Here is a 27,778-nt window from a genome sequence, read left to right as displayed (position 1 = left end):
AATGGATGGAACACTCCATGGAGATGGACAGCAGTGATGTGCCCAAGGAGCTCCGGTGATAAAGGGACCGGAGGGTGGCCTTTGTTTTAGGTAAACAGCTAAACAACAGTTGAGTGGAGCTCAAAATTGTTGAGTGGATCAAATGGTGGTGTAAAAGTCTCCCCGAGTTAGCCAGACCAGCATGGGGGGAGTGAATACAAGGCTCAACCCAACATGAGAGTTTAACAACTAAAGAACTAAAAAGAATTACAAAGAGAGCAATGGGCTTGAGCTGGCTTCAACTCAGGTATTCGTTCCCGGTGGCTAGGGACGCCAGTATTGTGACAGTGAGCATATTATAGAGAACTGCAACAAGAATCACACTGGTGTTGTGACTGAACTGTGTCTTGCAATTGCCGTATTTTGCCAAATGTAATTTACATTTGTATTGTTTTCAATATATTTTGTATCACTCTCCTAAATCAGAAATCCCGTATAGCATCAACTGTCTTCAAATAAGTAAATTTGATATTAAATATTACATCCTCCATACGTGGAAGATCTAAAAGAACCCGGTCAGAGAGTATTGGACTCTGGCACCAAGAAGTCTGCAGACACCACAGTCATTCAATATAGGAATAAATGCAGAAGAGAAGGTGTATGATTCCATGCCAAAGAAAAGTTCTGTTTTTTCAGGGTCCTTATTAATCTGAGAAGTATCTCTGTGTCATAGAACCGCATCTGAACAACTACTGTGGTTAAACAAGGAACTTCAACAAAACAGGATTATGAAATACCCACATCACAGGAAGAGACTGGTATTCATCAGTACCTACATTGCACAAGCTTCCTCTTTATCACAAAACAGGATGTTTTAGTTCTGCATTACTTTCCCATATTTCCACTTACTTCTATACAGTAACATTCTTCCCTATAATCAAGATAGAGTTTTGACATTTTACACTTAAATTTTAAGACTAACTCTACCCACAGCTTTATCCCTACCCTATCTTCAAGAAACTCCTTTCTTTACACCTCTTCTTTTTTTTTTTTTTTTTTTAAATCTTCAAGGTGATACATACTGTACTGTCTTAGAGGAAGGTTCTTCCTCCAGATTTTCTACAGGAAAAAAATGCGACTTCCAAGCACCAAATGCAATTCTAGCTAGCTCAGCTAAGACCATACCAATGACAATGTAATGGGATCAAAGTGCCAGAAGGAACAGAGAGTGGTAGGAATGGCTACGTGTTGATATCACTTACAAGAGCAGGCCAAAAAGATCACAGCAGACCTTTAAGCAGCTTCTCAGGACACCCAGATCAGGAAAAGGATTAAAACAAAGGACAGACTGAAACCATTAGAAGTGGTAATGGCAAAATAAACCAGAATTCTGGAGCCCCAAGACTGACTCAGATAAGGAAAAAAAGAAAGTGCAAAAATCAGCAGTATTGCCTAATGACTCAGATGTGGGACAAGATCACACTCACTGTCATTTAAAGGGTACAAAAACATATACAAAATGAGCATACTGTCCTCAAGCTAAGAACAATATAAAAGACATGAAGAGGTTTTGAAGGACTGCATCCCTTGACCTCTGAGTTACTACAAATAATTCCAGCGAGACTTGGACAGATGCACTTTGGTGCTTGAATGCTGGACAGACTGCTGTCCAGTAAAAGAAAAATTTGTAGCCTCTTTCTCAATAAAGCTAGCAAGCCAGTGAAATAAAACTTGATACGCTTCGCATTTTTGACATTCACAGTGAGTCTCTTGATAGTAGCCTCACTTAAAAGGGAATTAAGTTTACTTAAAATAGCTCCTCAAGAGCATTAAAAGAAGGAGCTAGTGTTTCCCCCCCCCCCTTTTTTTTTTTACTTTTTTTGTTTAATGTGGTCAATAATTGTATGCCTGAAGGTATTTAGTTAAAAAAAAAAAAAAAAACAACAAAAAAACCAAAACTAATGACAACTTCCCTTTATCCATAAAAGCAAAAATTCAAAATGGACATAAGTTTGAACATCCCCAGCTGGGAACCCTGCCCCTAACAAATGCACTAGATACACATACATGGTTTCTTGGCTGTCTATATTCATATCCATCTGTTAAGATGGCACTGTGCCTACTTACAAGTTGGTCAAACTATCAGTAGGCCATAGGTGCCAAACACTGATCGCTTTCAATGGGCAGCACGCACAATACTAAGCACTCACTCTTTTGCAAAAAAGCTGTTATCCATGGAAATATTTAAGCAATGGCTGCACATGCTTTCACATTTATTTGGATAAATCCATTCAAAGATCTTCTATTGACTGAAACCAAAAACACCTGGAGACAGCAAAAATTTTCTACATGAAAATATAGAACTGGGGAAAAAAAGAGACAAAAATAATGAAAAAAGATAATGACATTTTCGTGAGAATTCTATCATTCTATGTGCTTTTCAACTCACGATACAGCAAACGAGAGGTTTGTCAGGAAACTTATGAACCAGCAAACAATGTAGAGCTGCCTACTGTACATTGCACAACTGGAATAAAGTCATCTACTTCTCCCTAAAATCACCTTTAAAAATTCATACACACACACAAAAAAAAATCACCTTTAACTTTCCTGCATCTCAATTACCTCTCCCCATCAGTAAATGGAAATATTTTCTATCCCACAGGTACTGTGAAGCTTAATTCATTAGTGCCTGCAACCATGCTGAAGTCCTTGGAAACAGAGTGGCATAGATGTCAAGTACTATACTATCATTCAAGTATCAAACAGACCTGACCCTACTTAGCTAAGGTATCTGACAAGAACAATTTTCAAGGTGCATGATTGTAAACAGCAGCATTTTATGTGGCTACAATATGCTCAAAACAAAGATTCTACTAACAAGTACGAATAACAGATGTCTATTTGTCTAAACTCTCTCCAAAAGCCTCTTAGTACTACAAAGGCTATTTCTCCTGCTTCTCCCTAATAAAATATCTTGGAAGAAACTAAATACACTGTACCTGAGATATGCAGACAATTTTGCATCAATAGTGCTATTAGTGGTGTTATCTTTACAAACATTGTCTGTAATGGTTGCTGCTCTAGTGATACTTGAACTCTTAAAATAAATATGAATAGCCACTTCTCAATTTTTGTTAGCATGCAGTCTCAATAAAACTCTGAAATTAATATAAATCAAATATATCTTGAAGGAAGTATTTCTGCTGTGTGGCAAGTCAGACTGGTTTCTTCCAGAAGCATTTCATCACAATAGCACCATACTGAGCAAACTGATCACTTTTTTCTTTTTTTTTTTTTTTAAAAAACATTGAAATTACTTTTTAAAATTTCAGAATGCAGCTTGTTCACAGATAGGAAAGTTATTTACAAGAGGAATTACTGTGTTGCTAACTAATTTTAAATTGCCTTCTCAAGAATACATTTTCTTCTTTTGAACAGAATTTAAGGTTCTCCTGAAAATCATGAGCATCACTCAGCTATTGCAATAAAGAACACAGTAAGCTTTATAAGGTGCCAAATCATCTGTCATTCCAGATCACATCACCACCAAACCAACAAGTACCTACGCATGCGAGACACTTAACTTAAAGGCTTTTTGATAGTTTGGCACACTGTATAAAAATCAACAGCTCTGAAATTCATTAGGAATCCTACCTCATTTGAGGATTATCCCCAAGAATTAAGTGGACAGCTTATTCCTACAGAGGAAGGCACAAGTCTTTCCACACAGTAATAGCTACAGGAAGCTTTACAACAGCTTCTATATTTTTGCTAATGATAAAAAGGGCCCATGGATTCCCTATGAATTAATAAAAGCCTTAAGCACAAATTGAAAACCAAAGAAAACAGGGTTCACCCTGCCTGCAAGTGTGTAAGTCTTAAACAAGGAAGGCAAATGGTGAGAAATAGAAAAGGAAGAAAAACCACAACCACTGACAGACAGAAACCAGCTTAGCCCAGTTCTTGGACAACAGGCCTGTTCTGATCCTAAAATTGCAAATTTTTATTTGCGATTTGTAGGTTTGTATGTAAAAAAAAAAAAAAAATTACATTTACTTTAAAGCAAAACTGAGGAATGCCTCCCAACCAAGGTGATATTTTGGTTGTTAGCCACACGGGGATGTTCCTGAAGGTGACAAATCTCAAAGTGGTACTGAGTATAGCTTTTACTCCACCTTCTTCACCTCGCTTTAGTGCTTAAAAAAAAACAACAAAAAAAACCACGAAGGAAAGCAACTTAGGCCGCTGCCACCAAAAGGCAGCTTTACAGCGAACAGCCCATGAAGGCGGGGGAAGGGGGGTGCAGCAGACCCCCAGGGGTGAAACTGAGGGAACTCTTACCCACTTGCCCCCGTTCTCTCCCTCCCTGCCGGCCCAGGAAGATGCCTCCGGCGCCACGGGCTGGGACGGGGGCAGCAGGGAAGGCGCCTTCCCTACCCCCGGTAGCAGACGAGAGGGAGGAACAGGGCCCGAGCGGGCCCCGGCGGTACCACCAGCCTCCTTAGCGAAGGAAGCGGGAAAACCCGGCCGCAACGCGCCAGAAGGGCCGAGGATGCACGGCAGACCGAAGGGGAGGCGAAACAGCGCCCCAAAAATCACCTCGTTAAAAAAAACCCTACACGCCAAAAGCAGACGCCGGCTTCCAATACCTCCTCCGTGCCCAGGCCCGGCCGCCGCTCCTTCCGCCCCGTCCGAAATTCCCGCACTGCGAAGAGCCCTGAGGCAGCCCGCCCGCCCCGGTGCTCACCTCCCACCATCGCCCGCGCCCATTGGGCCGCCGCGCCACAGCCGCCCGCCCTCGCCCCGCCTCGGGCGCGGTGCCTGCTGGGAAGTGTAGTGCGTGACCACCGCGGGTAGCCGCCCGCGGCGGTCACGCACTACACTTCCCAGCAGGCACCGCGCCCGCGATGGGCCAAGAGCTGAAGCCTTTTACACGGTAGCTGTACGAAATCTCGGCGTTTTAAGCCAAAATAAGTTTGGAGAGGCCTTTGTCAGGCTGATGCCGTCTGGCGATAACCCCTGTCTGGGAAACAGGGCAAGCCACAGGCTGCCGGGTGTCCGGGGGACAAGGTAACGCAGTAGTTCTCCATCTTGTATGACTGATGCCCAGGCCAAAACCCACCCCTCCAGCCAACCCAGCGCCAGAGCCTGCACTTGCAGGTTGCCTCATAACATACCATTAAGTACCTCATGATTTTACCTACTTTCCTACTTACCTGTCAGACTCTCTGATTTTACCTGCTAAGGTCTCCCACAGTTGTGCAATGGAGATTCTCCTGACTCCGAAGAAGCTTTTTGTCTACGCTTTGACAAAGCCTGTGTTTATTTAGCCCTGACAATTTTTTTTGACAGATTCTGTGATACTTAAATTGTTTTGAGTGTACAAGAACGTTTTGCAAAATTAATCATCATTGCAAAGTTTTATGAAAAAGAACCCATGTCTTTGAAGGGTCAGCATGGATTCTGACTCTTTCCTCTTCTGATTCTCTTTCCTTCCCATCCTAATCTCCTTTTCTTCAGGTCCAAGTCAAATCATACAGCGTTGGTTCACCTAGCAGGTCTGATCCGTTTGTCATCCGGTATCACTGCATCTCCTTTTGTTCTCAGGTACAAATGCGTGCACACCCACACTTGCTTCTGCTGAGCTGTGAAGTGGGAGACAGGTATGGAAGATTAAAGGCATGCCAAAACAGGAGATTTAGGGAATGAGGCAGGAAAATGAAAGGACAATGTTTTTGTGTTGCTAATTTGCTGGAGGGTTTCAATCTTTAGAAAAAGCATTATGTTTTCATGGCCACCATCTTCACATGCTGCAATTTTAGACGTACTAAATAGCTTAAAACAAACTAAGAACTATCATTCCATAGTATGTTCATCATGGTAGTACTTATATAGAATATTTCTTTGAAACCCTGGGCTACATTAGGAATAATAGAAATGTATACTAGGAATCCTGCAGATGTTCAAGAGTCTGAGCTGTTCTGAATGTTACAGAGTATTACCGTGCATAGGAAAGACCAAAAGATTGTTTGAAAGAAGTGGAGGACACTACCACACATGATAGCACTTCACTTTCTCTTTAATATTATTCTCTTTAATATATTATTCTCTTTAATATCAGATTACTGGGATCATGAAAATATTTTAAGATGCTGATATAGAAAATAAAATGAAAAATTTAATAGATATTCCATTCATTCCTGTAATGAAAAGCTAATCTTTAGGATGTCAGTCTGAAAACAGTCTTAACAATGAGACCATAGAGATCTAAAGTAAATTCTGCTATCCCATCTAAAAGTTTGGCCAAAAAATATTCTTTTTCTTGCATGAAGAGAGAAACGCGGACCTCATTGTGCCTCTGATTTTTCTCCATTCAGCCGGAATAATCAGTTTGGTTTTAAGGAAAAGGCACAGTTTCAATATACCAATCCTACTTCTTATTAACAAAAGCATGAGATTCTGCCAATAAACTATCAGGGCAGAGACTTTTATATATTATGTTTCCATACACTAAAGGGCTGGATTTTTCTTTAGCCAATCTGGATGCATTTGCTTTAATGCTGCTACAGCTGGAGATTCTTCAAGTATTAACCAAATCTGAAGTGGCCACAACTTTTCTCAGATGTTCCCTATATACTGTGAATTTTTTGACTAGATCTCAGAAAAGCAAGTATTGACCAAAAATCAAAAGCATAGGATGGGTTTCTTATTATCATCCTTCACTGTAATGAGTAGTAAGAGCATTCCTGGAATGTGCTAACTACAACTTTGAAATATGCTTTAAGAATGATTTTAGATTTTATAATTGTGTTTGATTCTTCTCCAGAGAGAGGACTTTATATCTTTTCCTTAAAAGATCTCTAATCTTAAATGAAATAGGCAATCCAATCTATGTGTGCACTACAGGTACAGCTGTTAAGAAGAGTTCAAATGTTACTTTTAAATATAGTAAATATGCATTATATACTTTACTGTAGTATATAAGCAGTTAGATACTTTTAATTTAGCAATGGGATAAAAGGTATCCCATTTTGAATACGGATTGACTAGAACATCTGAAGAGATAGTGATCAAACTGTAGTATAAATTCTTCAAAACCAGCATCTCATAAAATAACTTAGATTGATTAACCTTGAAAGTTTTCAGAAGACTGGTGAATCTCCAGAGTAAATGAAGAATAGCCATTTCACAAATGGCTACTTTTTCAGGAGAGCTGCGTGTACTCATCAGTTCCAGAAGACATGCAAGTTACATCCTTATTACTAGGAGAATATTAAGAATGTTCCTCAAAAGACTCAAAATCGCATAAAGAACATTTGAATCCTCCTACCTCACAAAAAAAAGAAAAAAAGAAAAAAAAGTAAAATGTTCTGAATGATTTAGCCTCAAAATTTCATTCTACAGTAAGAAAACTGAGGTATAGATTGATTAAAATATTTGCTTAAGGACTTCAGAGATTATTAGACAAGGTCAGAAATGTAGCCCAAATCTCTTGAGTGGGTTCACTGCTTTCTCACAAGGCTGGGTAGAATGCAACAGAGGAATGCATGAATGTGACAGTTCCAGTAAAAATACCAAGTAAGGGAATGCCAAATGTCTGGAGGTAGTGAGATAGATAGTGTGTTATACTTCAGTTAGGCTCACTTCTGCTTTAGCATAGTGTTTTTCAGGCTGTGATTCATGGACTAAAGGTCTGCAAGATATCAGAAGGGAATATTGGAGCGAAACACGCACACATGCATTTCCACATACAGATGCAAGTAAGCAAGCAACAATCTAGAAATGTAGAAGTAATACGTTCCCCTTGAGTTTTGTTCTTGAAAATTATTGTCATAAAACTTCACAAGATTGTTGTTTATTTCTTTATAGAAAGATTAAATGACCTTTGGATTTAAAAAATTATTAAAGGCTGCAGTGGTATTTTTACATGATGTTCTTCACATTTCCACTCTTCCAAAAATTATAGAATTAAATGGCTCAGAACTCCAGCATGTATTCCCTATCCGCAGTCCTTTTATTTTCCTACTTTGCAAAATGAGAAAAGTGCTATACATTTCACAAACACCTTGCCATACTACACACAATGCTTTAAAAAAGCAAAAATTAAAAAAAAAAAGTTTAAAAAAAATCAACAGACAATTCCAAAATGAATGGGGAGTCTATGCCACCACAGCTGCTTGATAAAAGAATACATACGCACTGCACTCAGCTGTCCTAACTGGGGTTTGAGGAGTACAGACAGAAGTAGAGATTAGCGATTACTGTTCCTAAAAATCACCACAGTATTTGCTTCAAATTACAGTCCTCTTGAAGTGCTAGACCAAAAAAGTTTTGCTAAAAACCTGGTGGTCAGAGGCCATAAACAGTTTGAGAAGGAACAGTGGTATGATCACGTTCCAAGAAGCAGTTCTTGACTCAGTTAGCCTTGTGTTACCATCCGCCCACAGTGTACCTACTGTGGTGTACAAAGAATTATACTTCCCATCATATCTATGTGTTATTCTGCAGTGTGAGTATACTGACACTAGGGAAAAAATGTGATTACTGCAAACTTACTTTCTTTTTTTCCTCTCATTCACATTTCACACTATTTTCCTCAGTGGAAAGATGTGTATAAATTAAATTAAGGGTGTGGGTTTTTTCCTCTAATGTACTTTTATTAAACTTTAAAAGGGTAGTCAGTATTCTCTAAGAATAGCAGTATGGCACTCCGGAGTTGTCTTTGTTCATCCATTAATATACATTCTAAGAGTATTTAAGATGATCTGCCTGGTAACCTCAGAGCTTGTGTGTGTTTTAGGAGACCAGTACAACATCCTATTGTGTCTAAGTGCTGTTAAAAGGTAGCTAGGAACAAAATTGGTTTTGCCACGTGTTGAAGATCTTTTCAGGTGTCTTTACAAGTTAGACTAATTTTTGTGTTTGATTAGATAGGAATTTGAATTTTTGTTTATTAATTCCTTCAGAATGCAGTGTATAAGAAACCAGAGAGAATCAACTATTATTTTGAATATTCAATCCATTTGATGAGACAGTTTTTTTGCTCAATAAAGTTATTACACGTCTGCCTAGAAAATTACACATGAGATAAGGCTGTTACCTAAGTTCTCCTCACCAAAGGAAGGTGCAATATTGTTTCATAATAGGATCAAGTTCTTAAAGAACTTAATAAAAAATCACTTCAGCAAATAAATATTTATCTCTTTTTACAAATGAATAGTCAGACACAGATGCTGAGTGAAGTTTGTTTAGCTTGACGTGATAAAGGAAATTAGTAATAAATGTCAAAGACCTGAATTTCTTGACTCCTTTTTCTATATTATGAATTACAAAACCATTACTAATTCTACTGTTCAAAACATTAAATTCAAAATTAAGATGCAGAGGCAGGAAAGGTCTTTGTAAATCTTGTAGCTCTTTGAAAATATCCTCTGTCATTCCCCAAGTTAAGCAGTTAAATAGTTAGATGAAGGAATGGAATATGGGGAAGAAGAAGTCCAAACTCTACAGAGTACCCAAAAATGTAATGGAAAGGGGATGGAGTATTAGAAGAATTAATGAAAATGCTGTGGAAGAAAAGCTACAGAGTTGGCTCCATTGGAAGTTTCACTTTTTCTGGAAGTTTTGTGATGCTAACAGACGTGATTTGAAGCTGTTAAAGGGAATCATTTTAAACAACTTGAAGCTTGTAAGAGTACAGTTTGTTTGAAGTACATTAAATTAATCCCAATTAAAGGACTTTCATGAGTTTCTAAAGGGTTTGTATGTTTTCTTTGGTCAAGGTCCAAACTCATATGCATGGGCAGTTTTTTCTACTTAAAAATAAATGACTGGACTGTCTTGGATGTTAAGTGTCTTCACCCATCTTAGTTAGAAGCTGTATTTATAGGTATGCATACATTTTATCTGGGGAGTACTATATATCCTATACTGTAGATACATTCACATGCACACAAACAACAGTACATGGAGTCTAACTATAATGATACAAAGAACTTCTGTTTATCATCAAACATTTCATATATCCCATTACATGTGAAAGAAATATTATCTGTCCTGTTGCAGTGCAATGCTTTTTCCTATAATGGAATTTTACTCTGCAAATTTATTTTGGTATTAAAAGGTTCCACTTTATAATGTCTATGGTTCAATCAGTGATCTAAAAGGCGCTTAAATGCTTTGAACAAGATACATAAAACGCTTTTTTTGCAAGAGCTTTGCTGTATCTACCAATTTTACCATTGATCTCTTTCCATGTAAGGCAGTTCTGGAAGCTGCCCATGCTGTATAAAATCACATGGTGGCTTTTGATCTCCAGCTGGTGATTAAAGCACATTATGGAGGTTTGAAATTTTCTTGTGGTCATTAGCATACCTCCAAACACTTCTCTGGTAAATAGTAGTGGTGTTCTCACTACATGCTATTAAAATAAGAAACCAGGAATCTATAAACTTATTTACTATCCTTTGTAGCTCAGAGGATACAGATCTCTTGAATGAGGTGACCTTACCCTTAGCAATAGACTTAGTGATCAAATAGTGATTTCTTAAGGTGATTAGGCTCTATCAAAAGGCAAGGAAGAATGAGGTTATATGTTTTTAAACCCCCTTTTGATACAAACAGGCAGAACTCCATGCTTTGCAAGACCTTGTATAGTTACTCCCCATCTACAATTCCATATTTTCCACTGCTAAAACACGTCACCATCACTCCCAAGGCCACCAGGCTGTTGTAGGTTTTCCACAGTGGATTTTTAAACAATGCAGCATTAACTCTGTTGCTTGTAAATAACAAAAAAAGCATCTTTCCTCCCACTTGAAACTGTATTTATGTGGTGGGAAAAATAAAGAATCACCATGTATTTGTTACTTTCTCTAGCAATCTCTTTGGGGTTTCCTTTTGCAGGAAATAAATGAGGATGTCAGCTTTATATATTTATATCTCACTTTATTATATTACGCTGCATTTTATTTATGTATTTTTACCATCTATATCTTGCTAGCAAGCAAAGTTTAGTGAGTGTTACCCAGATAGAGAGGAAAATATAACGTTTGTTAAAAGAGATTACAGTCAGTAAATACCAAATAAATTCCAAAGCTTTCTCTTAGTTGTTATACCCTGTCCCCTCACTCCCAAAAATAGAACGAATATAGGTAACCTGGTTTCTGACAAGTCAGTGGTTACAGGCTTTTAAAAGGGAACAAAATCTGGGTCAAGGGAATAGTATTGGCCTGGAATGGATGTTCCAGTTGTAAGGGAGGCATTTGAGAGGACAGTAAAACTTGTGGAAGAGATGGGCAGGAAGAATATCAAGGTTAGCAGATATTGGCAGACCAGTGAAGGAACACAGTTTTGAGTCTATTATATTGTGTGGCAAAGCACCTTGAATTATTCGAATCTAGGAAATAACAGATTCCCATCTCTGCTTTTATCCAGCAGTTTGACTAACGCTTGGAGGAAGAGCAGAACTACAGAGAGAGAGCACAAAAAATTTATCATATAAGGTAATATTTTTCTTTTTTTTCCAAGCAACACCCTAAAATACCTAAGATGTTTTATGAGATTGGACATGGCAGTTTTTATCCAAGGAGCTTACTGTTCAGAGAAAAAAAAAAAAAAAACTAATGAAAAGCAGTACACATTGCATCCTTTTACATATCAAAAGTTAATCCGTGTTTATACAAATAGGTATTTGGTGGAATAATTGTCTCATACAAACTTTCTTTGAGGAAGTAGAAGGTGCAAAAGTCATTGACTATTTCCTCGGGAGAAGATACCATACAATGAAAATTAAAAATAAACCATTGTATTTCATTATAATCAACACTTTTCTGTCTTCTGGCAAGCTTTATTATCCAGAACTAGCTGTTTGGAGAAAAAAAATACTTACTGCTGCTCTTCTGTGCTCGAACATAGCATGGAATCCTTCTCGTCATGCTGCTCTACCGCATAGTTTTGGTGTTCATGACCATGTTAATCTACATAAAATTTACATGACATGTAACAAAATATATTATTTGCATAAGAACTGTTTTTTTCCAAGTCCCAAATGACACTAAGAAACTAAAAAAGTGCTACCACTAGGTGTCTCATTAGTTTCAATATACTCCAACCCAAGAGCAAGAAATGCTCAACAAAATTTAACAAAAATACAGTTAATTACCACTGACATTCCCTCCTTCGTTACACCAGCACACCCTGAATTTAATCACATGCATTATTGTAATCAAGCTGTCAATCAGATTTTGAAATATTTCATTTTTTGACATAATTACAGCAGAATCCCTACAGCCCGTCTAGAACATGGATATGGCAAGATTGATATTATGTTACAAAATGTGATCTGACAAAAAAAAATTGATGCTTCTGTGCAAAAATTAAAGAAACACTGAACTGCTAATGCTTTTACCCTGGAAATATGTTGCATCAGGTAGAATGTCAAGAGTTAATATAACTGCCTGCCCATTCACTGAATAACATACTCATTCATGTTGTGCTTTAAATGCTTAAATGTTGTCCGTGTGATTTTTATTTTTGTTTAAAAATCTATAGCTTTAATTTGCTTAATTGGAACCAACTGTATGGAGGACTTTTTTGCTTTTAGGCTTACAGCAAAAGATTTAGAGAAACAGTCAGCAGAGAAATGGGATGCCAAGGAGAGAGTTGGGCTCATGTTGAAACTCCTCTGAGACAATCCCATCTATGGAAAGGCACAAAACTAGTGGGCCATTTGATTAGCGTTTGCAAACAGCTCATAATGAGACATCCATAGTACATGTTGGTATCTTTTTCAAAAATTTCATGTTCCTGCTTTGTCGTGTATGGTGGGGAGCATATTTTTTATGTTAACACTTCAAAACATTCGAGATGCATGTAGAGGTGGAAGGCTCTTTAGATGGAGACCCATCTGTCAGCAATTACAGAGGTTCCCCCAACACATATAATACAAACTTCAGCCTGGCTCAGGTGAGTCTTAGTCAGATACAGTCTCTCTCATTTTTGGGACCCTAGTTTGTCTTTTAACCAAGAAGGTAATTTTTACCATCTGATGACTATTTCATGGCCTCTGTAAATGAGTTTGCAGACCCCAGCCTGATTTTATGTAGACAGATGTCCCCCTTCACAAAAACAACTGTCACAATTGGCAATAGTTGTCACACATGCTGGCAGCAGCACGGGCTAGGATGAATAGACGGGAGGCAGGAGAGTGTCCTCCTCGCTATGAGGTAGGCGAAGACAGGGGATGTTTGCACTACCACTGACAGTGCTGCATTTTCAGTGTGCAATATCATTAATTCAGGCATCTTTTATATGACCAGTGCTCTTTGCTTTAAAAGCCACTTGTTTGGATATTTCTAGACAGGTATTCCACTAGAATAACTTGATCTAAATGTGTTTGGATAACTTAAGACAATCTCTTGTCCAATAGCAAATTAAAAATTAATTTCTTCCTTTCCAGTGGTGAGGAAAACTGCAAACACATTTTTCACTGGAGAGATATGCAAGGCTTTTAAGAAGTTACAGAAACACACATGTAGCTTCACACACAATCCCAGCACTTTTCCACCCTCGACTTGAGGAGATGCACTGTAACTATGCTCCTTCTCTCCATCTTCATTCTGTCCTCAGGGTCTCATTTGCTTATTTTCCATATCGCTGGTACTGGCCCTGTTATTCAGAGAACTACTGTTTTACTTGAGTATTATCTCAGCTCCTAAGACCTCTGTTTATAAGATCTGTTTTTTCTAGTTGAGTTGCCGTATTTTCATGCAGACATCTGTTGAAAGCATTGAATTAATTAATGTAGTAGTAACAACTAAGAAAACATGATTAATGAGCTTTGTCCTCTGCCACAGTGAACTTACCAGGGCATTGAGAGAAGATGCATAGAATCTGGTGGGCTCTCTGTCTCTGTTTTGATTTGTTGTTGGGGAATAGGTTACATTTCTTCCTTTTGTTTCATGCCACCACCTCCTACTTTCCCTTCACAGACTTGAACCTGGCTCCAGCCACACATACGGAAGATGACCTTGCATATCTCATGGTGGAGGCAATGAGTTCTGCATTCCTTGCAGACAGGCTGCTTTTTGACAGAAGATGCCAAGCTTTGTCCCTCCCCAGTTGCCTATAGCTCATATTCAACTGAAACATGCTAGGGGGGAAATGTTTACTATCTATTGTTGAAACAGCTAATTTTTTCAGTAAAGACATGGCTTTGAAGATATTTAAATGGTATTAAACCTACCTCAATGATATAAATAAAGAAGCGAGTTCAGCAGTTTTTATGGCACTGTATACTGACAATATTCTAAACTGTCCACTAAACATTTTTCATTCTCCATGGAATATCAACATACTGACTGCAATATTTCTATCTGTGTTCTTTTACTTGCTAATAATCAAATTGCAGCCATCAACCTTTTCATTTAGAACTACTTGCTCCAAAAAGTAAGCACAGCCATTTGAAACAATTTTGTAGCTATCTCAGATGGAATGTAAGTTTTAAATTGTTGAATTGTAAGACAGCCACCTCGTAAACATATTATAATGTATATTGGTCTACTTTGGTGAACAGCTGAATAATAATGTACTTTAAAAACAGTTTGAAATGCATCTTCTAAGATATAAAGCAGGGAGGATGACTAATATGAGAATATGGCATTTCACAGCAGACCTAATGAAAGCTTGTGAAAACTACAGTATCTCATCACCACACTGGCTACATTGGCTGCGATACAGTCAATACTATATTGACTGCTAGAAAGGCTGTAAGTACAAAGCATTCCATCTCTCCTGATGAAAGTAACTGAGCTGGGCCAAAATTGATGGGTAAAAGAGTAAATCTTCCAGTTTCATGAATTTTGTATAACTTATTCTAGAATATTTCTTAGAATTGTGTCCCGTCTCCTTTACCAATGTAAACTTTGCTTTTCCTTCATTCTCAAAGAGTCTTTTGAGAATGATCATTAAAGTAATAGCATATTTTTAATACATAATTTATCTGCAGAGCCCCAAAATAGAGCCTGCTTTGCCTGTGTTTCTAGTTCAGAAAACTCGAGAGGGTACAACTACTTTTAAAAGAATTAGATTGCCTGATCAGGTGTTTTACACTTTTTATTAAGTGATTTCTTTAAAGTAGAAAATGTTTCCTAAGTGTTTGCTGTTTACTTGGATTTACATTATTTGCGCATGAGACAGCCTTCTAAACAGAGGGATGGGTCTGCCTGACTCAGGCATGAAATCATTGGTCCCGTTTGCTCGACCCTGCATGCAGAGAGAGCTGAACTAGCTTAAAGTGCACATGCCGTCTCTCTCTCCTGCTTGTATATACTGTTATTCAAGCATTCATTCTGGGATTAAAAGCTCCTTCCCTGTAGTCAGCAATCACTGTGTGCCTATTCAACATAGATGCTAGATTGCCTCTAATTCTTAATCAAGGCACCATGGCATGGTAGTCAGCACAGAGGGCCAGCACACACACCCCAGGCCCCAAAAAACAAACACACCTGTTCCAGACAGAAAAAAAAAAAACTAATATGAAAATATATCCTATATAACAAGCTAAAGATAAACTTTCCTCCACTTCAGTACTGATGTCTTTGTGCTGTAGTATGGATTAATCTCAAAATGCAATTTTTTAGTGACCACTTTATGTGTTGTATGAAAGAGGGAAAGGCTACATTTGGGAATACTGAGAATGAGGTGCAAGAAAATTTTCTCTTATAGAAAGAATCAAAAGAGGAGTTTCGATGCATGGAAGTTTGTCATTTCTGTATGCAATTGGTCAAATAAGATACATAACTTTTTCCTGTAAATGTTGTTTGTCACATCTCTAGATCGCCAGAGCTTCTGTTGGAAATATTAAATCTATTATATCAAGCTAGAATGATAAAAGTACATGGAAGGAAGAAGTACATACATATAGGTGTGTATCTTCCCAGGGATATCCTGAACAACATTTGTACCTGGTCTTTCAAACAAGCCAGAAGTTGTAAACAATTAATTCACCTAACAGGTAGGCTATACTTGGGTAAAAATATTTGAATTTTTACTAGTTATCAAGATCCTAATTTATTAGGCATAATAATCTTTAGTTACCAAAACCTCAAAAGTTGGAAAGCATAAAAGACAGCAAGGATGTATGGAGAATTTTCTTAGTAAAATGACATATTTAACTCCTAGCCTCAAGGTTGTTGGTTTATTTTTCCCCCAATGGAAAGTCAAGCATAACATAAGGGATGCAGGTTATTATAAAGCATCTGAAAGTTCCTTGCAGAACACTATTTTTAGATGAAGTTTTTTTTTTAATTAACAACATAGCGCAATAAAAATCAACCTGTCTGCCCTAATGTGGTCATTTTTACCAAGGCACTATGAGCCTGGTGTGAATAGGAATTGTTAAAGGTGTGATCTAATAGTGTTTTATTCAACTTTGATTCATTGTGAATTTCTATCTCACATCAATAATAAGCTGCAAAAACCTTCACAATACTAATAAACTCAATAGTCAGAACATTAAAATAGTCTTGCTTCCTACTGTATACCAGCAGAGGAAATAACACACAAAAAAATCAAAACCATCATGAAAAATATACAGACAGAAGCACTTACAAAACCCATAGAAGACGTTCCAAGAAAGAACCAGAAGGGACATTTGCCTAGAAATAAAGGAAGCCTGGGGATTTAACAGATGAGTGACAGAGATGACAGCAGGTAGGAGTGGGCAGCTGAGGGGTTTGGTCTGGTGGCAGGGAGAAAAGAATTGCACCTGGTGTTCCTGGGCACAAAAGTTGTTGGGAAGCAGGTAAAGCAGACAGAGAGCAGAGAGTCCAGACAGAACAGGGCAAGGAGAACCGAGCTCGAGTTACCAGAGAGAAGACCTGGCCACCTGGAAAGCCTTTTCAAATCAGCACTGATTAGAAAAGAAAAGGACAAGCAAGGGGGGGAGGAGGAGGAGAAGGAAGACTTATCTGTCCCAGAGGTCTTCCACTACTCTAGTAAGTAAGCATTTTCCAGCTGAGGAAGGAGGGAAACGGAAGCAGACAAGGCAGCAGGTAGAAGATCCTTGCCAACTTCAAGTTCCCAGCCAAGTTTGTTTAGCATGGCCACACATGCTACACTTGGCACCTGCCAAGTTGACCATTTGCAATGGCTCAGAATTTTACTTGTTCCCTTTTTGCTGCATGAAATGATCCTGGGGCACTTGCACCCAATATGTAGTTTAGAAGGTTATATGATGAAGATGGGGATCTGGAAAAAAGTGAATTATACAATTAAAATTAGGTATGTACTGAAGAGCAGCTTTTTGCCTGCTACCGTGCAGCTCTGCCAATGCACTTCAGGCTTGACTTGCAATACCCTGTATAAAATTTCAGTGCCGCCTCTCTTCAGAGCAGTGACTCAGTCATGCTGAACTATGCCACCTCTGTGGCAAAATGCAGTCTATTTTATCTGTTTCATAACCTTTATGACTCAGAATCCAACACAGTAATCAACACAAAACAGAGCAACTTCAAAAGCATATTTACAATGCAGGTAATTTGATATATCACCATTCAATGAGCAGGTAGAAATTTCAGGCTGGTACACGTAACTACATCTTAGATAAAGGGCTGCATTATTAACAAGCTGCATCATGTTTTTCAAGGTCCATGGGGGAGGAGAGGAGGGGGTGAAGCTTGGTTGCTTTTTACTGTCATCATTACTATCCAAAACACATAGGACTGGACAACTCAGGGACCTGGAGCATGTATAGTTTTCCTTTCTAATCATAGGTTGAATTTGAACTATTGACCTATGTCAAGGCTGGTAAGAAACCAATGGTTGTCAACTTATGTAAGCGACTGCAAATAGTTTGGTTATCTCAATACAATTCCTACTGAAAAAAAGAGTACAGACAACAGCCCTATCAGTTTTGGTATCATCATTGCAGACTGAATAGCAGCAAAGGGTTAGAGCTTATCTAAGCAGGGAAGTATTCTGAAGCATCTACCTACTTTCAGGTTTAATTTCATGCAGAGGCGCATGCTCCAGCGTACACCCACCTTGGTCCTGATCTGTTTAAGCCAACGGTAAGGAGTAGCCACAACAACATGTAACTGTTTCTTAACAAGTCAATGAGCAGGCAAATTTTGAGTCGGCAATGACCAGGTTAGTGTTTCCCTATTGTTCTTGATTTCTCAGTATCAAGAAGCAAACTCTGCTGCCCAAAGCCATTTCTGCTCTCCACAGAGAAGAATTTATTTCCATCTTTTCCAGGTGTCTTTGAAAGTGGTGTTACAGAATTGTAGCTAGAGAAAACTTCTCAGTAACATGACCATCGTGGCCGCTCTGATCTTCATACCTATAGCAGAATATGTTCAGATCCTCCTTGAGGAACAGTTTCCTCTGTTAACTGAAATTAACTTATACTTCTAACAGAGATTTCTTTTATGACACATTGAGCCATCCAGTGGCACAGCCTGAAACAAACTACTACGTGTACTTGTTAATGCATTTCTCCAGTCCCTTTCCTTATATGATATACATTAGTGACTACAAAAAAGCAATAAAACACCTATTTAGTGATTACCACAAACAGAATTGAAGGTGATGAACATGTCTAATCATTTGAGTCAGACAGAAGTGGTCTCTCGACATTGATTTAATAGAGAAGAGGGGTGGGAAAAAAAGAAAGAAAACAATGGAAAATTCCAAAAAGTCAGAGTTTCAAATTCAGTATTTAGGCTGCACATCTGCCCTTAACTCACCTCTTTGCACACATGCTTTTCTACATACAGTGGTCAACATCAGATCTCAGTCTTTGACCCCCTGCAAATTCTTGTCATAATAGTTTGAGTTAAGTTAATTTACCCCAGATCACCTCACTTTTGTCAATGGTAGAGTCTTGTGACTGCAAAACAATACTTTAGTATTTGAAATAGGAAGAGACAAGTATCTGTACACAGAAGCAGAGATCCAACCATTGAGGGCTTAAATGAGCCAATAATTAGGTATAGTTTTTTGTTTTAAAAGATTGTGAGCAAATTAAATGCTGAATAATGGTGCTATAGCAGTAGTGGGTAGAGCTTGACTTAGCATGGGCAAAGAAGATCATTAACACATAAAATAGGGAGCCCCTCAGGGGACACGCCTACAGACAGTCTGTCACCCACTGGGCTTAACATTTCATTTCAAAATTTAGTTAGGTATCAATTTCTGAATGCCTAAATAAAATCAGCCCCTTTGCATCAACATGCATCAGCTTTCACTGGTAAATTTGAGGCTGTAACAACATTCCTCTGCCTAAATTTTGAGGGGAAAGAATAGCAACAGAATAGCCAGAAATGACATTCCTGGTTCCAGCAACCCAGCAAACCATCTAACAAAAGTAAACAATACCAATATTTAACTCCTCACTGATGCACTGGGAGCAATAGCAAGGCTTTATAAAAAGTATGTATGAAGCAACAGTATTGTGCACTAACCTAGCAAAGGACAGGGCTGAAAGTCTCCAGGATCCCTGGTTAATAAGGAAATGCTCCAGTGATCACAAAAGCAATGAAAATCTTCTATCATTCTAGTAAAATTTCTCTAAAAGAAGATAAAGCTGTGGTTACAGAATAGCTTGTCCACCCTTAATGACAAGTGTTGCTCATCTGCCCTTTCATATAAGGGAGAATCAAAGCTTTGCCTTAACCCAAAACACATGTAGGCTTATTTGTTCTGAAGAGACACATTCAAAAGAGGTAGGACTGTGTCTTCCCCAAGACTTCTTTTTTTCAAAAAATTGAAGGTAAACTTAATTTTAGAATAATGATAAGGAGTCATTCTTTGGTAAAACACCGTGATCAGTAATTTTAGGGAAAAGTTTTCTTTAAAAAGCTAATTTTGAATAACATTAGGGTCAACTTCATCTGACCAAATTTTGTAACTTATCGAGGAAACCACTATAAGCCCTATATACAACACTATAAACCCCAAGCATATAAGTCAGTACGAACCGTTGTAGACTTCATGGGACCCCCTGCTGATGCAGCGTTGTCAGACAGATCATTGCAGAATCTAGGTATAAATAGCTAATTTAGGGTGTCATAAAGAATGAAAAGTGCAAAAGAAAAGCTGATAGTTCTGTTCTGGGGACAAACTAAGCTCTAATCAATGTTTCCCTTTCTAAAGTAATTGCGGCAAGTCAACTCAATGTCCAGATGATGGAGCAGGTGCACTCTGTGTCACAATGTACAGTCCTGATGTCTGGCTTTTTCTTACCAAGGCAGCTAGGGTCTGGAGGAGACCAGTGGCATAGACCATGTCAGGGTTTCAAGTTTTTATCTACCAAAAAATAAACATAGCTACAGCTTTCTGAAGTAATTGTTAGCTACTTGGAAATATGAACTGTTGTGCAAATGTGTGAGCTACCTTCATTACTGGTATCAGTGCATTTTTCACCGGGGGTTTATTGGACCAGCAGTTTCTATACTTCGCAAATAATTCAACACAGTTGTAGTAGGCTTAGCTGTGTTCTGCAGCAGGTGGGCAGGATGAGACTGTAAACCATCTGTCCATTCATCTATCTTAGACACATATCCCCCTATTTCCATAATACTCAGAAATCATATCATTAGATGACTGGTAAAATCATCTCCATTTTATACATGGGGAATGAAATGAGGCCTGGGGTCCTCCTTCAGATTGGGGCTCAAGTCTGTAGTGCCCGTTCCTTTTGTGATAGTGCCCCACTCACTGGACAATTTTCCTTCATCCTCTACAGTATCTCTCCCTGCCTGAGGCTCCCTACCTACCCCTTTGTGTGGGGTGTACACAGAGTGAGATGGTTTACAAAGAAAGAGAGTGGTGTGGTTTCCTGTCTTCATGTTAATTCAGTTTATTCAGGCTATTCAGCATATAGGGTATTCAGAAATACCTTAATGTAAGTGGACTGAACAGGCTCTGAGTTTCATAACTGCACTTCACCTTTTAGTGTAATCCAGCCATTATCCGTAGTATTGCAGTGACCTACACTTGAATAGCTCGGGTAATGTTAACTGTGGACTGCGTCAATCTAAAGTGAAACATCAGCGGGTTTCATATTCCCTCCAGCACGGGAGAGGACAATTTTACAAAAGGTTATTGAGTATTTGCTCATGTCAAAGAGCAGATATTAGTGCCAGCAGTGGGAGGGGTGGCTGCATGGAGAAGATTCATGGGTGGGCGACTGCTCCCTGGGGCTGCAGCATCTGAGATCAGGGCTGAAGCACCCTCCTTCTGCAAGGGCTGGCGGAGCTGCATTGGGGCTGCTGGTACAAATAAGCCTGAAGGCTACAGCTGTACAGAGCAGTTGTCCTCTGTGCCTCTGCAGGAGAGGGCTTCTAAGGGCTGAGATAAGAAAGTTGCTTCCAGACGAAGTTTCTGGCTGTATTATGAACCAGAGGAAAGTTTCTAACAAGAGCTTCCAGTAGGTAGAAGGGGCTGCACATTTCTAAATGGACAGTGGGCAGCGATAGCTCACTCACACTCTGTGACAGCAATTGCTGTTGAAGCGTTGAATTGAGACACCCTGTGGGTGCAAAGCCTACTGCTAGCAGCACCAGGGACCAGTTCCAAGGCCTCTGTTTTACTTAAACCTGTGCATCCTGCTAACGCACAGTAAAACATGTCTCCTGGCCCCAGACTATTACTACATTTCCCTGGTGTTTTCCACCATCATTTCCCAGACCCCTCACTATATATGCAGAAGTCGAGGCAAGTTCACGCAGTGCAAAACACCTTTATTTTGGCACAAGAACAACAAAGCCTTGTTGTTCTCAGAGCAGCATAAAAGCATCATGTTAGCAGAGATGCCAACCAAGTGACTCCTGGGCTGAAAGCGTATCCAGAGCTGCGCACCGGCGACAGGAGCCCCAGTCCCCGGAGAAGGCAGCGTCGCTCACCGCAAGGCGCGAACCACTCGCATCCACATGCACAACAGAAAATGCACTTAAAAAGCAGTAGGCAGAGGGATGGTGCACACCTCGGCTCTGCCTGCAGCCTTGCCGAGCCGCTGCTCCCCGTGCGGCAGGGCTGCGGGGGCAGCCGGAGAGCCGGCACCCAGCCGGCACGCAGCCCGCGCGGGGCCTGCGAGAGCCGGGTGGGCTGAAATCCGCGGCTGCGTTGCTGCAAAGACTTCATCCTCCTGCCAGGAGCGTGCTGCTTCTGCTGTGAGGCTTGGGACTGAAGCAAAATTAAATTAAAGATCTCTTCCTAGCGAAGGGGAACGCGAGGCAAACTTTGCACTGGAAATTGGCTATCAGGCGAAGCCCTTGCTTGCGGATGTTTTACGCACGGGCACACATAGGCAAAGTCACACTCACCTGGGGGTCACGCAGCAGTAACATTGACACTCCATCTGCTTACCAAGAAAGCCAACATAGTGTTAAAAAGCACGCAGGATGCTCAGACCAGATTGGACTTTAGACAGGAAATTATCTTTTCAAATTTTGGTTGAACGATAAGAAGCTTTTAAAACTAAAGAAATGAATGATGTATGCAAAGCTGTACTTGAAATGATTCTGGTGTTGCAAATTGCCATGCTCTTACTGTGGAGCTGATGAAAATAAATGAAGCTCTGCGTTGCTGGGCTTTTTCCTCCCCCTTCTAATAAATGAAATGAAAAAGCCCCATTATTGTGCCACCTGCTTCAAATTCCTAATTGTGGTAACTGAATTCTGAAATTGTTTGTTAGCTGTGTAATATCACAGGCATTAAAAATACTGAGAGGCTATTAAGTTCTTTAAAACACAGCACCGGATAAAAAGGTGCAGCTATCTTCAGATTTTATTTCCATGAAATAACTTTTCCAGTGGAGAAATGTGTTAAAATCCTACAAGTGCATCCTGAAAAAATCCCTGTTAATTTTACAGTTAGAGAAGCTGCAAAGTAAAGACCCAGGAGAGGTCCATTGACATATTTAAATATTTTTAAAAGAGAGCAGTACGCCATTCTGTTCGTATTTTTCTAGCACAGAAATATAAAAATTTCAGAAGACAATAGAAATCACATGAAATTCAAATGTAATATTTCTGAAGAACACGTAGGTGTGTGCACATATGTATCTCTGAAGTGCCTATAACCATGGAATCTTGCTGTGTGCCTGACCTATTGCTGCATGTGTGTATAATGCATCTCATTTAATTCCTACATTTCAGTTTTTCATTTTAATAATGTTCCAACTTAGATATCAACATATATTTGTTTTACAAATTAAAAAAAACCCAGTAATTATCAAGCTAAAAAGAGTTGTTCTTGAAATATTTTGTCATTACAAATATTTTTTCTGGATATCCAAATCCCATTGTTTTGTTCATTTTAATGAGAAAGAACTGGAATCAGTTAAACAGATCGTCTGCAAAAAGTTGTCCCACGCGTGTCCTAGACAGTCTTTTATTTCACAAATACATATATGGATACATACATACATATATATATGTATAAATTATTAGACAAGATGCAACCTTTTCCCCTAGATTAACTTCTAATGTGTAAAATCCCAGCACAGAAATGAGTAAGGGGTTAAAATAACAATCTCAGAATTCAAGTCAGCTGTGACAATATACAGCACATTGAACTGCTGAAATCTACGTGGAATTAGACATCCCTTTGCCCATCGAACCAAATTAACCAGTTTGTTATTACCTTGCCTAAGCAGCATTTTAGAGGATAGGGGACAGAAGGAAAAGGGGGCATTTCTCATCATGCTTATTACTAGGCAGTTCTCGCAAAAGCTCGCCCACTTGCTGCCTTCCCCACTTCCCAGCTCTGGAGGCAGAAGTTTCCAAGCAGCCTCAGAACAAATCCCAGTAACAACAATTCTTTCTCAGCTTTACACTGGCACACAAAGGTGTCCTGTTGGCAGCAAAATCTGGCTTCATCAAACAAGAGGATATTCCAAACAGAAGTGCAAACACTGTAATCTGAATATTTTAAAAAGAAACCACAGAACAAGAAGACGGGAACAACCAAAGGGCTTTGTTGATAAAAGAGGGAGTTTAGCAAAAAAGTTAACTCTAAATTGATTAAAACAGAAAGAGAATAATTGCAAAAGGAATTTAGCAGATGCTATTTAAATAACTTTTTAAAAAGGTTGCAAGCAAGGAGCAAGTACAGATCTTGTAGGGATTAAGAGGAAATGAAAAGTTACACATTCCCAGTTAATTCATTTGATTATTTTACCTCCTTTGTCATATCCAGATTGACAAACTCAAAGTTGTGTTTTGATTGATACTTAAAATGATACGATGATTAATTTGCACGTACATATTTTAGCTCTTGACTTGCTTGCAAACTAGGTATTACAATTGCTGATTTGATTATGTGCTAGTTGTACTTCACAAAGAGCCTGAACCAAGGTCCTGGCAAACAATGCCTGGCTTTGAAGCCCACGCTGCTGCGCTGCGAGCTTGGCCACCTAGGCCATATGCTGTTATTTCTGCCCCTCGCTTGGATAACGGCCTCGACCACAAAGAACTTCCAAAATGGCCACACAAAGATCTACGCGCTTCGACTTGCTGGAGCTGAAGATTTCCATGTATATACCTCTAGACGTATCGCAATATATTCATCTTTGAGCAACGTTTTCAAACACAATTTTGGTGAGAAGGCGCTTGTGAAAAATGTGCGGAAGAGGGCAAAAATGCGAGTGATTGTAGCGTTGTGATTCTTAGGCAAACAAATGTTTGTGAGTATTTCTGGAAAACTAACCACGTCTTGTTTGTAATACACTGCATGACATAGAGAATATTTAGAAATACAGGCTCACATCTGCAGAAAGAGCAGCGCTAATTATGAGAGAACACAGAAAATGGACATAAAATGCAGTAATATATGCAGAGGGTTTTTTTAACTCCTCTAAAAGTAAAAGGAATGAAAAACTGGTAAAAGGGGAATAAACCAAGCATTAAATATAAACACGCGTGACTATCTATCTAGAGTATCTTATTTAGATTTTTCAGCTATTTATTGTCTGTTAATTTCCTGTGTTCTTGTTTTTCTATTGAAGCATCAAACACCAAAGCACAAACCTTCAAACTGGCTCTGCGTGTTTAATAAATACATACACACACACTTTCTATATGCTTATGTAGCTAGCTAGATGCTAAGGCTATGTGCTTATATATCCTGAAATACCTACATTTTGTACAGAGTGACTAACACAAATCAGTACTCTTTTTAATTCGTCTCATGTAAAAGACAAACTTTTCCTAACATGATTCCTTCTCGGTCTTTTGTAATGAACTTCACCAGAAAGCTGTAGGTAGCAAGTTTCATCTGTATATCTAAGGCTCAATATGATTTTTTGTATTAAAAATACAGGGAAAAAGCAGGGGAAATATTTTGAAAGTCAATTAAAATTTTGTGTACGTTTTCATTTTTTAATGATAAATTAAGTTACTAATTTTGTCCGTGCTCTTTGTAGACACTGCAGGTTTAATTGCTAATTGTTAACTGCGAATGAATACATTTGCATATTAATTAGCCCCCAATTTACATTTTTAATTTGCTTCCTTCAAAAGGTGCAAGATAAAAGGTCGTGTTATTTTAAATAATTTATGCTTTATTGCATGAAATACGCTAATATGAAATGTGCCTACTAATTTTAACCCCTTTTCTAAGAAGCAAAGTGAAGAACATTAAAAAGAAAGACAAATCTGGGGGGGGGGTTGAAAAACAACATTATGCCATGTTCTTCAGCATTAGAACTTGCTTTTTTCCTGAAGCCCGATCTGGTTGAAAATTAATGCATTCTTTCCTTCACCGTCAGTTTAAAAAGTGATAGTATATTTGAAGAACAAAACAGCTGCCGAAGGGGGACTGATTGTTGTTGTTTCCTGCAGAGGATTAACAAAAAAGGTTCTCTCTCTCCCTCCCCCCCATCCCTCACCCCAATATTTTTTTTTTACAAGGAAATGAAAACCGTATACAGTAAAAGGATAATTTGCCAAAAGCATCTTGCTTACAAGGAAAACCCCCACGTTTTTAAATGTCCACGTGTACTTACATATCAGGCTTTTGATTTTAATAGTCAACAAAGATAATCAAACATGAAAAGGATGCCCCACCTTCCATGATCATAACAAGATAAGCTTAAGGAAGGAAAGTCTGTCTGTTTGTTTGTTTTATGTGACCTCAAGGATCTTCTTAGAGGGGAGTTTCAACATGCTGTTCTATACATATCAATACAAATATGGCTAGGCAAAGATGTTATTACAAGTGATCCTACTGTTCCGTAAGAAAGTGTCAAATATAAGCCTAAAAACACAGAGGCACAGACCTGATCACATATTACCACTGATTACATAAATATCTTCTTTTATTTTGATTTCCTTTTGTTTGCTACAGCAAATTCATTCTGAAGAGGGTTGTGCTTAGTAAGGCTTTTGTTGCCATAATTGTTGTACAAGTACAAAAGAATACTATTACTTGTGTAATGTCACAGAAATAATATATATACTTAGCATGAGAAATAATCTTTCTAGTTAGGAAAAAACGGAGGTATATAGCCTCAACACTGTAAGCTCTTCAACACTAGGACCAGTCCGGAAAAGAAGTTGTGTCTCGTCCTTTCTCCTGTATCATTATTAAAAAAGACTGATAACTGTGACCAATATATACATGAGAGAGAGTTGTGTCCTACACAGCATTAGGAAACATAAGAAGTTTTAGGAACAAAATTCACAGCATAATGGAAAATACCGGTTTCCCCCAGACTTCTAACCTGAATCCCTTTTCCTTTCTAGATTAAAAAGTCTTCCAACCATATTCAGTAAAGTAGCTTTGATTAGATTTCCAGTAGCATATCAACTGCATTAGAGAATTTTAAACAGAACTTGTAGTTTTGGTTGCTTGACAAGGATAAAAAAATCTCCTTAGTTCTACCACACACAAAACACTGGTAGAAATAACAGCAATGAAGTATTATTCCCTCTAGATGTGTCAGCTGCATAATCAGATCTTCAACTGTATTAGTACAATTCTTGAATTTGTGGATCTCTATTTCCTTACATCTACACTAGCGTAAGAAAAGCACTGCCAATTTGTCCATTTAGAGCAATCAAGATAACTATAAAGCAGTCTCAATATTTTTCATTTCAAACAACACTGACATTACATGAAAACAACCAAGACCATCAAAAAACATCAGCTTCTAGCAATCATAATCTACTAAAGAAGGTAAGATGCTAATAACACATTAGAGATGGCTGGAAAGAAATTGCCTTTGATGAGGAGGGGGGAACAGGAAGAAAAGAAAGGAAAAAAAAAAAGAAGATGAGAGAGCTGGGTTAACACATATCAGTTACTTGGATACAGCTGATACTGACTTTTCGTAATGTATATGAAGCATGTAGTGAAGTTAGGAGCACTGTGATTTAAGAAAATCTCAGAGATCATCATCCTTTTATATGTCTTGTTCTCATCATAACAGCATGATTGATGCTTCAGTGCATTGTACATAACACAATGCTTCCAAAAATCAGGGATTAACTGTAATTCTTTCAGATTTGTTCTTTATATTTGATCATAGGTGCAAAAAAAAATTCTGAAATGCACCAAAATGTGCAAAAAATCACTGCAGAAAAATAGCACAGTGCTCTTTACCACTGTTTACTTTTGAAGTTTCCCTAAACCAGCACTGAAATTTAGCAGTCAACTTTAGTTAATAAAACTACTTAAAACCAGCATAAATCATGCAGCTATAGATTTGTGCATGCAAGGATAATCTATGACATCCATCCTGCTTTTGCTTAGAGTAGTAGTCAAAACATTTTTGCTTCTTGCAGGTCAT

At 38.5% G+C, this 27,778-nt stretch overlaps 1 protein-coding gene across 4 annotated transcripts in view; it reads right to left on the bottom strand.

The window, feature by feature from the left end:
- VRK1 (VRK serine/threonine kinase 1) overlaps positions 1 to 4,739 on the bottom strand; it is a 36,633-nt gene extending 31,894 nt beyond the window's left edge. For 2 of the 4 annotated variants that reach the window (XM_075503554.1, XM_075503556.1), the window contains exon 1: positions 4,602 to 4,735. Coding sequence is in view for 1 of the 4 variants with exons in the window: in XM_075503557.1 (XP_075359672.1) it covers positions 1,013 to 1,019; positions 1,363 to 1,383; positions 4,632 to 4,739 (136 nt within the window). In the remaining 3 variants the exon portion in view is untranslated. Of the gene's footprint in view, positions 1 to 1,012; positions 1,020 to 1,362; positions 1,384 to 4,601 lie in introns of all 4 variants that reach the window. The other 2 variants (XM_075503557.1, XM_075503555.1) reach the window with 2 other exon arrangements.
- Between the last annotated feature and the right edge of the window lie 23,039 nt (positions 4,740 to 27,778).

This window comes from Mycteria americana, chromosome 5 (assembly GCF_035582795.1).
Source record: "Mycteria americana isolate JAX WOST 10 ecotype Jacksonville Zoo and Gardens chromosome 5, USCA_MyAme_1.0, whole genome shotgun sequence".
Lineage (NCBI taxonomy): Eukaryota > Metazoa > Chordata > Aves > Ciconiiformes > Ciconiidae > Mycteria > Mycteria americana.
The sequence above is the reverse complement of the archived record's forward strand: the minus strand, read 5'-3'. Positions and strand labels throughout refer to the sequence as shown.